Source organism: Agelaius phoeniceus, chromosome 9, assembly GCF_051311805.1.
Source record: "Agelaius phoeniceus isolate bAgePho1 chromosome 9, bAgePho1.hap1, whole genome shotgun sequence".
In the NCBI taxonomy this organism is placed as follows: Eukaryota; Metazoa; Chordata; class Aves; order Passeriformes; family Icteridae; genus Agelaius; species Agelaius phoeniceus.
The window spans coordinates 31,179,249-31,196,396 of NC_135273.1; the positions used below are offsets into that span (position 1 = coordinate 31,179,249).

The window sequence follows — 17,148 nt, forward strand, 5'->3', positions numbered from 1 at the left end:
GATGGAGGACATTGCTGCTGTAGTGTCTACTCTGGAATTTCTCCTGGCTGGAATTTTTGAACTGAGTGGCATTTCCAGCCAAACTGGGAAGCACAGGCAGCTCCAACTCTGCTCCCTGTGAGCAGGGACAGACCCAGGGAATGGATGGAGCAGTGCTTGAGTGCCAGGAGAGGTTTGGGTTGGATTTCAGGGCAAGGTTCTTCCCCCAGAGGGTGCTGGGCACTGCCCAGGCTGCCCAGGGAATGGGCACAGCCCCGAGGCTGCCAGAGCTCCAGGGGCATTTGGAAACCTCTCCAGGGATGCCTGGGGTGGGATTGCTGGGAATCTGGGCAGGGCCAGGGGTTGGATCCATGATTCTTGTGGGTCCTTCCAGCTCAGGATATTTTGTGGTTCTCTGGTTCCTTTCTCATGGAGGTGCTTTGGATCAGAGAGAGGCCCCCAGCTGTCCCAGTGTAGTTCTATATCAGAATACATCACACAGGACTCCATTTTCTTCATGCAGGAAAAAGCCCATTCTTTATTCATATAACTCCTTTTTATACAGTTTTACAGACCTCAAATGTAACTCCAATTGGCCAGGAGCTTTCTTGCCAATTATTTCATTGATTAGTAAAAGGTATTTTACTTGTCCATCAAATCTCTCTAAATCTATTCCATGAGAATCAGTGAAGAAAATATGTGAACAATTTAACATTAATGTTTATACAGGTGCTGGTTGTTTTTCACCCAGGAATAGATTTTTACGTTAACAAACTGTTCACACCAGGATTGTTCTCACTTGGGAACTTGCCAAGTGCTACCTTTGCTTGGAAGAAATGACAGGCCAGCCATCCATATAACAGAGCAAGCCTGATGTTATGTGGCCTTTATCTTATAATTTTTCTACTTGACTGCAACAGTTCAGCTCTTCCCAATGTCCCTGATTCTCCTGCTATGGATCTCAGCAGAAACAATAGGAGGTGATGCTCTCCAGCTCCTCACTCTGGAGGTTGTTTGGTTTCTCTCATCCCATTGGGAGCTCCATTGATCCCTCTTGTCTGTTGGTTTCTGAGTTGTCAAAAAATTTTTGCATTACAGGGAAAAATGCATGGCTTCAGAATCAGCCTCAGGATCAAACTGTGGGCAAAGCTTGGAAGGCAGGAAATAGGGATATTTCTGTGCCATGTTTGGTGTGATTGCACAGGGCTGTTTCCTGTTCTAAGTGGAAATACAAAGAGACCAGGAGAGCATGTTTGCCAGCCACTGGTAAGGGCAAAAAATGATCAGGTTTGAAACACAGGGAGTTTGAGGAGGAGAGCTCTAGGCCAGAGGATCTTGGGAATGATCTCAATGGTTGAATTCCTGAAGCAATAGCTAATTCTGGTTATGAGGCATTACAGAATCATCATATATATACAATATATGTATTCTGGTTGTAGAGACAAAGATATAATCATAGTATCATTTAGGTTGGAAAACCCCTCTGAAATCATCAATTCCAACTATGAACCCAGCCAATCCCACCACTACTCCAGGCCCCCATGTCTTCCAAACACTTCCTGGGATGGAACTTCAGGGATTGACAGCAGAAATACAGAAGCATTTTGCAAGAACAAGTGAGTCGGTGATAAAATGGCTGATAAAATTAGGCATGGCTTAAAAATAAAGTGAAACATGCCAGAAAGGATCACCCTGAACTTTTATATAAAATGATGGGTTCTGACCTGATTTAGGAGTGAGATCTTGGTGTTGGAACTGGGAACAGAGTGTGAAGGTTGGCTCGGTGATCCAAAGAAAAAATAGAATATAAAATGGAAATGGAACGTTAGAAATCATCAGTGAAAATAGAGAAAAGAACAGGGAGCAAAGCACTGCAGCTCTGAACAGATCCAGGTGTCCTGAGCACAGTGTCCCAAAAAGGACAGGGCAGGACAGAGGCTCCTGCAGGTGAGGAAGAAGCTGGGACAGACACCTGTAGAATCCAGTGCTGGTGGGAGTGATGAGGAAGCAGCAGTGCAGCCTCTCCTGCAGTGCCAGGTTGAGGAGCTCTTAACTGAGACAAGGAGGTGGCAGGGTTAAAAGAGACAAAATGGGTTCTTCTCTGGAAAAAAAGGTTGGGGGGAGACCTCACAGCACCTTCCAGGATCTCAGGGAAACTGGAGGGACAGAGCAAAGGGAACTGGGTTCAGGCTGACAGAGAGGAAATCAAGATGGGATATTGGGAAGGAATTATACCCTGTGAGGGTGGGGAGGGGCTGGGATGGAATTCCCAGAGAGGCTCTGTCTTTCCCTGCATCCCTGGAAGTGTCCAAGTCCAAGGTGGACAGGGCTTGGAGCAGCCTGGGACAATGGAAGGTGTCCCTGCCCATGGCAGGGGTGGAGTGGGATGGTTTTCCAATTCCCTTCCCACCCAAACTGGGATTCCTGCTATGACTCAAATTTGACAGGCAGTGCTGTGGGGCTGGATGCTGACCTGGGCTGAAGGAGAGGCCAGGCTGGCTCATGGAAGACAAGTTTAGTAATAAGAAGAGAAATCCAGGGAGATCTGAGCTGCTTCTGGAAGCTCCTGTGTTTGGCTGCAGCCTCAAGCAGGATTTTGGAATTGTTCTTCTTATCATGGTCACCAGGGGAGGTTCTGATTGGGCATCAAAAAATTTCTTTTTCCCTTAAAAAGTGGTCAGGATTTGGAAAAGGTTGCCCAGGGTAGTGTTGGAGTCACTCTCTCTGGAAATGCTCAGGAGACATCAGGACATGGCCCTTGGGGACACAGTTTAGGGGTGATGCTGGCCTTGGACTTGACCTTGAAGGCCTCTCCCAGCCTTGGTGATTCTGTGGCTGTTTTATTCTGAATTTCAGACAGCACAATTTCAGCAGGCAATGAGGAGATGCCCATCAGTTGAGGCTCACTGGACTGGAAGTTCTTGAAATAGAGAAATGCTCCATAGGTTTTAAGACTTAAAAAGTCCTGAAATATCTAATTTTTTTGTTGTTGTTGTTGTTTTCACCCCTTCAGAAACTTCATATCTGCAAGGTTACATTGATTTTTGCAAGAATTTCAGCCTTTCTCTCTTCCCAGCCTGTCCTGATCTCCTGGCTCCATCAACTATTCACCTTTGTCACCTTTGTTTGGGTAGCTCCAAATTTCCCCTCTTCCCATGTCTTTAATTTTCTTGCATTTTAGAGGATTTGTGCTTATTCTTCAATCCTCTAAATTTTGGGGTTTGTACTCAGGGTGACAGATTAGGAAAAGAATGGAAGAAATTAATTTTCATTAAGAGTTGGTCTATCCTCTTCCTGTCAAGGCTGAGATTTTCCAAATTATTCCTTTGGCTGTGCATCTCCTGTAGGTGGTAAGGACAATAAGTGGTTTTTAAATTAGTTTTTCAAAGGTTCAGCCCTTAGGTGAACTCAGAATTCAGTTAATTTTCTTTGAGACAGCTTTTTTTTTTCCCCCCTCTCTTGTGTTTAATACAGTGATGGGATTTGATGTAGAATTAAAAATCTGAGTGCAGGGACAGGGCTTGTCTTTGTGATGAAGGAAAAAAATGGTCCAGGACACCCAAACTTTTCCTTTAAATCATTAAAATATTTCTTCAGATCAGTAAGATTGACCCTAAATTTCATGTCAGAACTCTCAGAGCAATGAAATCATTAAAATCGATAATTGGGACGTCCTGTAATGCTTTTATTAGCAGAAATTTCCTTTCTGCAAGAAAAAACAATCCCTTTCTGTATAAATTTTAGACATTCAGCAATTAAGACTTGGCTTAATGGCTTCATATGTGGTGGGTTTTTTCAAGAGAAGAAGGAAGAGGTGTAATATTTGGAAAACAATCTAATTAATTAACTATTATTAGCAGTAATTACTGTTCACTGCCCTGCAGCATTGCGAGTCCTGCTGGTACTGAAGTCACCCTTTACCCATGGCCCTAAAATGGATGATTTGGGGTTTATTTTTTTTTTTTTTTTTTTTAAGCCCAGGGTCCAGACACCCTTTGTGCTGATTTAATTTCCCTGCCACAGTGACAGCAGTCACTTTTCTTCTGTGTTCTGAAGACATTCTGTGCTCCTTGTCCTTAAGCCAAGTTTTAATCCAGCTCAGTGCTTCATTCCTCGTGCTGTGCATGCTGACCTTGGGAATTATAACCCAATCCTAAAGTTGAGCCTAAATCTGGATAAATGATGTTCTTCTTTTCACCCTGCCCGCCCTGTTCAGTTTTACTGAGTGATCTCCCCTTTCACAGGAGCCCCTTTGTCACCCTGCCCTTCCTTCCTTCTCTCCCTGCTCCTGATTTTAATCCCATCCATTTAAATAATAGATCACAGAATCCCAGGATGGTTTGGCTTGGAAGGGACACTAAAGCCCATCTGGTTCCACCCTCTGCTGCCTCATTTGACTTTCTTTAAATCTGAGATCTTCTTGGAGCTCAGTTTGCAGCTCCCCCTGCTCTTCTTCCACATGGATTTGTGCATAGCTCCTCACCAGCAATAAATTCTGACACCCCAATTTTTTTGGGGGATGTGTGAAGCTCCCATTTTTCCCCATGCACCACTCTCCCCTCAGCTCCACTTGCTCATCTTCCTGTTGGGATTGGAGGGGACAGAGACCTTTTTGGAATTTTTTTTTTTTTTTGTTCATTTGTTTGGGGTTTATTATTAATTTGGTTTGGGTTTGTTTTTTGGGGTTTTTTGTGTGTTTTTCTTTGCTTCCAGTGATGGACCTTCCCATTTTTATCAAATAAAAGATCTGGCATGAAGACAAACCCCTCCATTTGGTGGTGGAGGTTTTTTGGGTGGTTTTTGTTTTGTTGTTGTTTTTTTGTTTTTTTTTAATTTATTCTTAATTAGCCTGTTTCACACTTCAGATAACTCTGTAGTCCTGGAGAAAAGGAGCAGCATGGATGTGTCTTAGCTAAAACAATTCCGTTTCCTTGCACCTTAGGACAGATTTTTTGGATGAAGGATTGCTGAAGTGGATTCTGGGATTCCATGGAGAAATGGGAACTCAGGTTTTTTAAAGAGCCACATTTTGCTCTCTTTTAGATGTTTCTCTAGGACAGGACCTGCTGCTTTGGCAGTGATAGGGGACACTGGGAACTGGCAGGAGAAGATTCCAGCTCTGGATTGTGCTGAGGGCCTGGAGTGATCCCTGGGGGTTCTTTCCAGCTTGGAATTGCACTTGATGATCCCTGTAGGTCATTTCCAGCTTGGAATTGCACTCAATGATATCTATGGGTCCTTTCCAGCTTGGAATTCTCTGTGCTTCCAAAAGGGAGCCTTTTGCATTGCTCCAATTTCTCATTTTTTGGGGGAGCTGTTTCATCTGCTGCTTTTCAAGGAGTGAATTTCCTGGTGGTCCTGTTAATTCCCACAGCCTCCCATTCACTCCTTGCATCCCTCCTGGAACTGCTTTCCTGCTATCTCCCATCATTATGGGTAAAATTATGGATAAAATTATGGACACTACAGATACAAGCAGACTCAGCTTAGATGATGTAATAAAATCAGTTAAATATCTGTCAGAATTAGCACATTTCACTTTTTTTTCCTTCACTGCTCTTAACTACCAGAATCTAATCCTATGCTGCCTTTTTTTTTTTTTTTTTTTTTTGTATCTTGGTCGAAGTTTGAAGAGTTATTTGTGAGATCCTCCATTATTTTGACACTAAAACGTTTTCTTTGAAGGACTGGAACTCAAATGTTTTGTGGCTTAGATATCAGTGGCTTTCTGGGTGAAGAAAATATAAATTGTTTGCTGTTTGTGCTCCAAAATATGTGTTAGGAAACGACCTTTGGCCAGCAAGTCCAGGCAAGTGCTTAACAGGGCAATGTGAGGGAAAAGGGTTTGCACTCTCAATAGAGGACTCAGTGTCTGGAACAACTCTCATGAGGTATAACTTGAGCTCTTAAAAAAAAAATACAACAAAAACAAAAACAGCAGCAAAACCACCCCCAAACCACCACAAAACAAAACAAAAAAACCCCAACCCCCACACTAAGAAAAACCCCAAGAAATGGGGCACTGGAGCAAAAATTGTCCATGTTACAGCTTTTTTATATTTTTGGAGCATTATGAGGGGGCAGTGTTGTGCTCTGCTCATAGTCAGGTGCTGCTTCTAGGACTGATTCATGGAACATGTGAAAGCAAATCAATTCCTCACATTGTAATATGAAATTCTTTGTTTTAAACAAAAGGCAAAAAGAAGTGGCTGTTTGCAAAGCTTCCTTTTTTTCCTTAAATAGTGGTGTCTTTGGAAATAAAAAAGTTAAAATTAATCCATCACTTTGACTGGTGAACATGAAGGAAAGCTGAAGTGACTTTGAGTGGAAGTGCTCAGTGAGGAAGAACTCCTTTGCTTTGTTATTTTGGGCTCCAGGGTTTCAAATTTGAAGTCCAATTTTGGGAGCAAACAACTCTCTTTGTGTTTGGCCATGTGCAATTCCCAGCACTTCAACAAAGCCTGCAACACCTTCCTGGGTGAATATTCCTGCTTTTATCCCAGAATGAGCTCTGGGCTCACTTGGACATCAAAGCAAGGCCATTATTGTGGTGTTTCAAGCTGTTCAGAAGATTGAGACCCTCTGTTTGCCTTTTCCTCTTTTTAGGCTCTCTTTATAGCAAGGAACATTAAGTGTTCCTATAGAGTAACTCACAGGGGTTGTATGGAAACTTTGGGCTATGAAGGGACTGAATTTACTTGGAGAAAGGAGAAGAAAAGAGAATTTAATGATGGACAATCATTGTTAGTCCTGTGGGGAGGAAGGCTTGAGGAGAGCCCTGGAGGGGCTGGAAGGGCAGGGAAGGGTCTGGAGCCCCAGGAGGGGCTGAGGGAGCTGGGCAGGGGCTGAGCCTGGAGCAAAGGAGGCTCAGGGGGCCCTTGTGGCTCTGCACAACTCCCTGCCAGGAGGGGACAGCCAGGGGGGGCCGGGCTGTGCTGCCAGGGAACAGGGACAGGACAAGGGCAAAGGGCCTCAAGCTGGGCCAGGGGAGGCTCAGCTTGGACAGCAGCAGCAATTTCTGCATGCAAAGGATGCTCAGGCCTTGGCAGGGGCTGCCCAGGGAGCTTTGCCGTGCCCATCTTTTGGAATAAATCTCACAGGGCTCCATTTTCTTCTTGGTGGACAAAGCTCATTCTTTATTCACATAACTCCTTTTTATATAATTTTGCAGACCTTGTGTGGGACTCCAATTGGTCAGGAGCTTTTTTGCCAGTTACTTTATTGGTTATTAACAAGCTGTTATTCTGTATTGATTGGTCACTCAAACTCTCAGTGTGTACAAGCTGTTTGTAAAAAATAGTTTTCATTTCTCTATCTAAAGGTGTAAAAACAGTTTTTACAGGTGCTGGTTGTTTTTTACCCAGGAAAAGATTGTTATGTTAAGGAACTGCTCACACCAGGATTGCTTTCACGTGGGAACTTGCAAAAGGCTGGCTTGACAAGGCCAGCCACTGCTTTTAGGAGAGCAGGCTGATTTTATGAAGACTTTCATTATGATTTTTCTGCCTTACTGTGACACTCAGCCCTGCAGGTGTCCCAGCAAGGGCTGGAGGTGGCACTCAGTGCTCTGGGCTGGGGACAAGGTGGGCACTGGGCACAGCTGGCACTCCATGACCCTGGGAGTCTTCCCATCCTAAAAGATTGTAGGATTCTGTGATGCCATGATGCATCTGCTTACAAAACAGAATCCCAGCAGTGTGTGTTGCTTGAGGAGCAGACTTCTCCTGGGATTTTCTCTCATGCTTTCAGTACTTTGGGGCAAAACTTCTATCTCCAGATGTTTTTGGAGTTTCACCTTCCTGGGGTCAGGAGCCAGAGTCCTGCCAGGTAATTTTGGTGATGTTGATTTTGACACATGTAGTTTATTTTCATTCAGAGGTGCATCAACTGGACTGGGCATTTTTCCCTGTTGTTCAAGAGTAATCCAGCTTTATTTTAAAAAGAAAAATCTGTTTTTTCTTAAAAACTAAGACTGAGTTTTTTATGGATTCCTAAAGGTGTCATCACCTCCTTTGAAGAAAATAACAATTATCATGCTTATATTTGTTTTTATTTGAAATAGAAGGTATTAATATTCCTTTTTCTTTAATAGACTTTTTATCATCAAATTATTGCTGTTTTATAAGCAAAGAGAATGAACATTTTTCAGACCAAGAAAATATTTAAATAGTCTAAATAAGAATATTTAAAGAATAATAGTTTAAATAAGAAATATTTTAAAACTATGATGATGTCAAAGGGATTTTTCCAGACCAAGATTCCTTGGACTCTCGATTTGAAAAATGAGCAATTATCTGTTTGAAACAGGGGAAATACCAGATTAGAAGTAAAATCTCTGCAAACAGAAAGTCCTGTTAACAACAGGAATTTAGGAATCTCTGTGTTGTGATCCAGGGTCTGTGTGCATTCAGGTTTTGGGAATAAAAATTTTGGCCATAGGAACAGGCAACTCTTTCAATGCCCTAACTGTTGTCTTGCTGCAGTTGTCATGTTCAGGACTGTAATTAAAGCTGGTTTGCTCTTTAGAAACTGGAGACCAAATTACTTTTTATCTCCTAATTCCCTTGTTTCTTTGCTTTAATTAGTTGTTGGTTGGGAGGTTACAGGAAAATAAAGTAGGGTTGTAGGTTTTTATAGGATTAGCACCCTGGAATGGGCAATTAGCGCTTTTATCTTTAGGAAGTTTGAGAATAAGAATAAATTAGGTGAAAAATATCAGGGAGTGACTCCTGGGTGGTGCAGGGCTGCCATTGAGATGTGGGGGTTATTCATGGAAGTAAAGAATTTTGCTGGACACATCCACAACTCCCCTGGCACAGGGTGCCCAGAGCAGCTCTGGCTGCCCCTGGATCCCTGGAAGCATCCAAGGCCAGGCTGGATGGGACTTGGAGCACCCTGGAATAGTGGAAAGAGTCCCTGCCTATGCAGGGGTGGAATGGGATGAGTTTTAAGGTCCCTTCCAACCCCAGCTGGACTGGAATTTAAAAACAGACAAAATGCAAATGAAAATCCCACTCATGTAATGCTGAAGAGATGGATTTAGGGAAAAAAGAAGCAAATGTGTCCATGTGTGCTGTTCCCACCTTTTGGGTTTAACTCTCTTGCTGTTGCTGTGGGTTCTGCTGTGCAAATCAGCATTCCCAGTTTTCTTTCATTCCTCAGAGCTTTTTCCAAAAGTTTCAATCCTGAGAGTTTAAGGAGCTGTGTTTGCACAAGGTTTGGGTTTCTTGTGACTGTCATGGAAGGTGATCCTGTTCTTGTCTCCTAGCTAATTTTTAATTGGTATTTCTCTTTTCATGATGTTGTGTTCCACAGTAGGGGGACCTAAAAAAAAAAGGGCATTTTTTAACTGAATTATGACTCTTAAATAGAACCATCCCCAGTCAACATTCATAACTGAGAACCTTTGACCAATGTGGTGATTTTTTATTTTTTTTTAGGCTGAACAAGACAATGGCCATCCTCTCCCTGCCTTTGCCAATCTCCACATTGAGATCCTGGATGAGAACAACCAGAAGCCTTATTTCACAAGGTCTACCTACGAGGGCTTCATCCTGGAATCGTCCCCGGTGGGAACGACCATCTCGGATAACCGGAACCTGACCTCCCCCCTGCAGCTCGTGGTGCTGGACAACGACGTGGAGGAGGTACAGCTGCTTCTTTGGGGCTGCTTGCAGTTATATCCTTTTCAGGATTCTTTCTTTTTGTTTTTTTGTTATTGAGAGAAACCTATTTAGATCAACGAACACCAAAAAATTCATTTAATTGTGGTTTTCTGTTTGTTTGCATTCTGAGTTGGGATAGATTTGGAAGTGGGTTTTTTCTGATTTGTTTTGCTCACATCTCTGGAAGACTCTGTTCTGTTCAAGGTGGTGAATGTTCAGTGCACAGAGGAATCAAAATGCATTTTGTGACAGGGATCAGCCTGCCCCATCCTATGGAAATGGGAGAGGGGAGCTCAGAGAGAAAGGAATTCCTCATTTGAGCCAAAAAGAGGAGGAGTAGGAGGAACAGCAAGAGGCTCAAAGTTCATTGTGTTCTTTGCTCTGCCAGATTTTGTTGTAACATTGCTTAGAGTGGAACTTGGGCATCTCCAGAGGAGCAGTAACCAAGTAGTAACATCTATTTGGGGGATTTCTTCTTGCTGTGGAGTTCTGCTGTCACTGGGAGAGAGAAAGAAATTCAGGAGTATTAACATCTAAATGAATGGAGAGAGGCTTTTTCCAAGGGTGTGCAGTGATGCAAGGGAATGGCTTCCCAGTGCCAGAGGGATGGATGGGATGTTGGGAATGAGGAATTGTTCCCTGGCAGGGTGGGCAGGCCCTGGCACAGGGTGCCCAGAGCAGCTGGGGCTGCCCCTGCATCCCTGGCAGTGCCCAAGGCCAGGCTGGAGCAGCCTGGGACAGTGGAAGGTGTCCCTGCTCATGGCAGGGGGTGACACTGGATGGGCTTTAAGGTCCTTTCCAAATAAAACCATTCTGGGACTCTCTGATACAGCCAGAGGGGATGAGCTTCATCCTTGGGTGGAAATATTCCATGTTCCTGTTGCTTTGGCATCAGCTGGTTCATGCACAGCCCTTTCCAAAGCTGTGGCATGATGCAGGTGCAACATGGATGTGAGAGAACCAGATGGAAGTGCCTGTGCTTCAGTTCAGTGCCAGGGATTTGTAGAGTCCTTCTAACCTGCAGTAGGCAGGAGAATTCCCAGAATTCCAACTGGGAGTGCAGCAGTTGCACAGAGCTCCCATATAAAATGGCCAAACACTAAAATTGCTCCTCATGAAGCCGGATGGGAACTCAGGGTGGGATTGTTGGCATAGGGAATGGTCATTAACTTCTGCAGGTTTCAGTGTCTTGATGGTTTCATTGTACCTCTGTCAATTATTGTATTTAGGAGTATATTTAAATTTAAAGATTGCTGATGAGACACTGAGAGAAGCCCCCTCTGTGCTGGTGCATCCCAGTTCCCAATGGTGACCCTGTTCAAACATAATGAATTCTGCCTGTTAATTGAAATATTAAAATGACTCCATGTCCTCAGGTAAATGCTGAAAGAGAATGCTCCCTTAACTGGGTGTCTGAGGAAAAAAAATGAACAAAACCCACTCTAAATTGAAACCCTGTGGGAATATAACAGAGTCCTGCTATAAACCTTGCAGAAATTAATTTATAGATGGGACATTGCAAACAGACCTTTCAGCAGAGCAGCACTGCCAAGTGCTGATCTAATTAAGTGCTCTGTTTAAATGGCATAAATTAAATTAAGCTACAGGAGTACCTTAAGACCTGAGCAAACTAAAGCTGAGATGAGGAACTTAAACTGTGTGAGCTGAGAGCTCTTTACATAAGGCTTCCCAAGCCTCTTTTTTCTTTCCTCTTTGGTTTTCATGGGAGAGGATTAATTTATCCAGTGGTTAGGGTTAGTGGTAAAGCTGCACTGAATAACAATCATGGAATGGGATCTTAAAGCCCATCCAGAGCCACCCCTGCCATGGCAGGGACACCTCCCACTGTCCCAGGCTGCTCCAAGCCCTGTTCAGCCTGGCCTTGGCATTCCTGGGTTACCTCATGCAGGACCAGGAGTTTGACCCAATGATCTTTGTGGGTCCCTTCCACCTCAGGGTGTTCTGTGATTCTCTGGATTTTTTAATTTTTTTTTTTTTTCTGAGAACTTGTGAGAAATTTGAAACAATTTTACTTCAGGATGTCTTGGCAGCAATGTGAGCAGACAGAGCAAGTAATGGATAAAATAAGTTTTAAATGCAGCTACAAGAGCAGGTTATGAATTTTCAATAATATAACTATAGAAGGAAAAAGCATAGTTTTGTTTCTAACCAGGAAAACTGAAGCATTTTAAATACCAAAGTATTTTTCTCTGATGTTTGCCTGATTGCTTCTTTCACTCCTAGTTTTTGTTTGCAATTGTTTTGCAGTCAGTGCTCTCTCAAGGAAACAGTTCTGCTGCCCCTGGGCAGTCCTGCTGTGACACTCCAACAGTTGTAATAACTCAGGAAATATCCTTCCCAGAACTAAACAGACCATTAATATAATTATTAAAACAAACAGAAGATCAAGGCAAAGACAAAAAGCTGCTTTCGTTCCTTTAGGATTTATAAAGATAGGGGTTAATTTTTTTTTATCTTTATACTCAAGGGACACTAGAAATACTAACACTGAATTGCTCTTGTAGCACTGTGTGTCTTCCTTGATTATTTCAGGATGAATATCTCATGTTTTCTGCCTCCTGACACCCTGCCAGGGAACAATTCCTCATTCCCAATATCCCATCCATTCCTGCCCTCTGTCGTTTTGAAGCCATTCCCTGTGTCCTGTCCCTCCATGCCTTGTCCCCAGTCCCTCTGCAGCTCTCCTGGAGCCCCTTTAGGCCCTGGCAGGGGCTCTGAGCTCTCCCTGGAGCCTTCTCCTCTCCAGGTGAGCACCCCAGAGCAGAGGGGCTCCAGCCCCTCCATGGCCTCCTCTGGACTCATTCCAACAAATCCACATCATTTTGTGCTGTGATCACAGAATTTCCCCTGCTTCCCCTCTGCAAGGCTCTGGATCTCACATTCTCCAGGTGAACATGGGGAAAGATTTTCTCCTTTCACCCAGAGAAAAGAAGGACAGATGCTGGAAACAGCTTTCCAACAAAACAATTTTTTCTTGGACATTTCAGTGCTGATCATTCTGCACTTGAACATGTTGGAAAAATCAGCTGTGTCATCAAAGTGTCTCTGTTGCCACTGCAGCTTTTAGGGGATGAGTCTGTGCTGTCAATTAGGAAGTCTGAGCAGTTTGGGTACTCTTGGAACTTGTTCTGGCTGCCCTGGAGAACTTCACAGCCAAATTGATCCTGTCCAAAAACTTTTGGGATTGTTGAAACACGCAGAGAATAAATACCCCTGTGTGATGGTGTTCACAGGGGTCTGAGGATGAGGGGGGAGATGAGAATGTTGACTCCATGTTTCCGAAGGCTTGATTTATTATTTTAGGATATATATTCTATTAAAACTATACTAAAAGAATAGAAGAAAGGATTTCATCAGAAGGCTGGCTAAGAATAGAAAAAGAAAGAATGATAACAAAGGCTTGTGTCTCAGACAGAGAGTCTGAGCCAGCTGACTGTGATTGGCCATTAATTAGAAACAACCACATGAGACCAATCCCAGATGCACCTGTTGCATTCCACAGCAGCAGAAAATCAATGTTTGCATTTTGTTCCTGAGGCCTCTCTGTTTTTCAGGAGAAAAATCCTAAGGAAAGGATTTTTCATAAAACGTGTCTGTGACACCCCTGGCTGCTCAGTCTCATTATTATCCCCAATAATTTTGGTTTCATCTTCATCAGTTTTAGAGAACTCTTTGCTTTGGGCAGAGTTGTATCCACACCCTGGTGGGATTTGAGGAGCAGCAGGAGTGGAACATCCACATCCATGCAGGAGTTTCTCCAGAGATTGTTTTCAAGCAGAACACACTCAAGCCCAGGCTTTGTTTATTGGCTGCAGCATTTTGTGTGTCTCGTTTTGTTGGGTTATTTTTGTCTGTAACCATGAATCCCCCAAATGCTCTGCTGTCCCTCAGTCCCAGGTTTGTGCTTCCCCAAGTGTTCATTTTGTGTTTTCCTTTGTAGGTCCCACCAGGTGCCTTCCCTGTAGGTATTGGGTGTTATGTGTGCAAAACACCTTTTTTGGGTTTAATTGTGTGATTTCTTCCTTTCTTTCCTCCCTCATTTCTCCCTGCCCTGCTGCTGTTTGAGGCTGGGACTGTCTCTTGGTTTGTGAAGCCTGAAAAGAGCCCTTTAAACACATTAGACCCAATTTAGGGCATAAAGTCATACATTGTGGTTGCTTAATGTTCATTAAATTATTACAAATCTTCAAAGACATCCTGAGTATTATAAAAGTGATTTTTTAAATTCAAAAAGACCTCAGGTTGGAGCTGTGTGCTTGAAATGCTCTTTGCAGGTTGCATGTGAACTCTTTTGTGGACTGTGATAATTTTCTACTTAAAATTCCACATTAAACAATTTATCAGAGATCAGCCTTGTCTCCATGACCCAGTAATGTCACCAGAAATTACAATGCTGAATTCCACGCTGCAAAATAAAATTATTTTAAAAATAAATTATTGAAAATTGTGTTGGCAGTGTAGCTGGGGCTGTTCTCTCTCACATGAAATGTTCAGTTAAGCCAAGCTGGCTTTTCAGGCAGCATAAAATGGGATAATAATGTCCCAGATCCCTGACAATAATGTCAAATATCCCTGGTAATAATGTCCAAACATAACAATGCCTTTCCAGATGAAGGGAATAAATTGCTCTGTGGCTCTGACATGCCTGGAAGGTGGTAAAATAGGCATTGATTGCTGTAAAGGCAATTACCTTCCATATTAAGAGAACATTTCTAAGAAAAAGATAGCAAAGGAATAGGACACAGTACTCCAGGAGGGTTTGGGATCTCCATCATTGGGTTTTTTTTCAGGAATAAATTAGGAAAGAAGTGCTGTTTATTAGTGTTCAAAAGGACACGAAAGCAAGAACTGCAACACTAACTAGGGGTTTTGTAAATTAAATTCTTAACGGGCTTTGTAATGTCTACAAAGTGAGCAATTATGGGCAATTACCTTCCCTAAGTTTTCTTGGAATGAAGAGGCTGCTGTTTGCCTTGCTGGCTGTAAACTGAATTTTCATTTTCCTGGGAGCTGCGGTTGCAGCTTTGGGCACTGAGGAGCCACTGGTGTGGAACACTCGGATAATTCTTTCCCATGGCTTCCTGGAATGTTTTCTCATTTCAATCATGGAATATTTGCTGTTTGGGGGGTTTATTTGGGCTCATTTCAAGCAGTTTCTCTCTGTCCTGGTGCCACCTGGTGCAGGTCAGGGTTGGCTGGGGACCTGTCCTGTGCTCCCAAGGGTTTTAATCCTCCAGGAATGCCATTGATAGAAGTGGCATTCCAGAAGAGCTTTGGATTCAGAAAGAGTTCAGAGAAATAATGCTCCTGTGGGGATTTTTTGCTGAATTCAGCTTTTCTCCTTTTGGGATTGTTCCTGGGATTCAGATGGTTCTCCCTATGGCCTTCTCTGTAGGGCTGGGATTTGTGCAATGACCTTGGAAAGCAGCTGCTAAAATCCTGGATTTTCTGTCATGGCTGGGACCACTCCTCTGATTTCTCACCTCCACATTCCTGGGGGCAGTTTAAAACAGTTTTTATAGGACTTGTCCCCCAGCCTTTTGCATTTTCCTGGAGTTTGCATTCCCCTACCAACAGAAACAAATTCTGTAACTCACGAGCGAGAGCAGCAGGAAGTCAGGTTAAATCAACCAGATTGTGGAAAAATTGTTGTCCATACAATTCCAACAGGAAAGTTGTTGGAATACTGTGGGCAACAAAAAGAAATGTATTTTGTTTGAAAATTTAAGTCATGTAGAGTTAAATAACTCAAAAACACCTCAAAAAAGGTGGAAATCAGGAGTGACCCAAGTACTCAAGAAGCTATGAGTAAATTTACAAGGCTTTTTACCTTAAAATATTACTTTTCAGTTCATTTATGATGTTTTCTCCCCATCAACTGAGAGATTCTTAATTCTGCATCAGTTTTTTTGATTCTTTCTGGCACCTAAAGAGAACCCCTGAGCTACCTCTGTTTCCTGAAATACTTCACATGTCATTCTCTTTCTTCAGTGCACTAACCCAGCTGTTTTATTGCTCTGTTAATCAAGTTCAGCTTCTTTTGGGTTTTAATATCAAGATAAATGCTTGAATCTGGTTTCTTATATTAAGTTTAGTCTGGCTTAAAAAATCCTGTTTAATGGGGCGGAAAAAAGACATACATTTAAAACCAGCATACAGGTATTTGTTTACAACTGGATTTTCTTACTCCAGTAGTTTTTAATACATTTTCCATCAAGAAGATTAGGTTTTTAGGCCAGCCGTGAGGGGTTTTTTTACCTTTTTATTTTACAGTTTTTTAGATTTTTAGTCACAGCATTTGTGCTTATTTAGGTTTCAACTAAAACAAGCACTTGCAGCGAGTTGGAGACTTAATTAGATGTTTAATATCCCTCTGAATTGATAACAAAATGCTCTTTTTTCCCCCTTGATATTGTTGAAAGACCAAGGATCCACAGCTCCATCTCTTCCTGAACGACTACACCACGTTTTTCACTGTGACCCAGAGTGGCATCACCCGCTACCTCACCCTGCTGCAGCCCGTGGACAGGGAGGTCCAGCAGCTCTACACCTTCTCTGTAAGTTCCAAGAATACAACTCTCTCACTTCCAAAAGCTGTTTATCTCCAAGATTCAGAGCAAAATTGAAAGGTCTGCTCGTTATAGTGGCAATTGTTATCTGTAGGGTGTAAATTTCCATCAGACGTCAGCGCCGTATCTTTTATTTTTTTGCAAATGGAAAAATGATGATTCCTGACACAAAAATCTTGCTCAGACATAAAGCAGCAAGGTCAGATATTAATAGAAACACAAATGGAAGGAAAATACAAGAAAACAATGCATAATTTCTGTCACTTGGACTGGTATCCAGAGCTTTAGGTTGGATATTAGGAAAAATGTCTTCACTGAAAGGGTTGGACTCAGTCTTGGAGATCTTCCCCAACCTAAAGGAATTTATGATTCTATGCTGATCAACTCAAGGCTCTTCTTTACAGTATAACTGCTGCAAAACATTAAAATATATTACAATAACTATATAATAGATAATGTAATTTATTATTTATCATTAATTAACCATTAATTATAGTTAATAACAATTATAATTAATTCTATATAATTATAATTCTAATAATTATATATAATTAGAATTAATTCTATAATTAATTAATATTAATAAGCAATTTATTATTAATTTCTTATTAATATTATAATATAGATATTGCAATATGATATTAAAATATAGTTTGCTACAAAACAAACTCTGCATCCATAGAGCTACAAGTAAATAAAATCCCCTGCCTTCTGCTTTGTTAACAAAAATGGAATTGCTTAATCTCTCTTATCCAGTCAGCACAGTGCTTATCACCCAGAAAAGGGAGTGCAGTGAAGGATGAGTTGGTTGAGAGCAGCATTTTAGATTCCACCTTCTCCATGGCCCCTGGATTGGTGCCTGCTCCTCATCCCACAGCAGCACCTGAGCCCTCTTTTTTATTCTCAGCCTTGCT

General features: G+C 42.3%; 1 protein-coding gene across 19 annotated transcripts in view; it reads left to right on the top strand.

Moving 5' to 3' along the window:
* The window catches only part of PCDH15 (protocadherin related 15), a 642,855-nt gene that overhangs the window by 483,218 nt on the left and 142,489 nt on the right, over nucleotides 1-17,148 (top strand). For all 19 annotated transcript variants that reach the window (XM_077183412.1, XM_077183413.1, XM_077183407.1 and 16 more), the window contains 2 exons: nucleotides 9,420-9,626; nucleotides 16,088-16,222. In XM_077183412.1, the coding sequence (XP_077039527.1) occupies nucleotides 9,420-9,626; nucleotides 16,088-16,222 (342 nt within the window). The remainder of the gene's footprint in view (nucleotides 1-9,419; nucleotides 9,627-16,087; nucleotides 16,223-17,148) is intronic.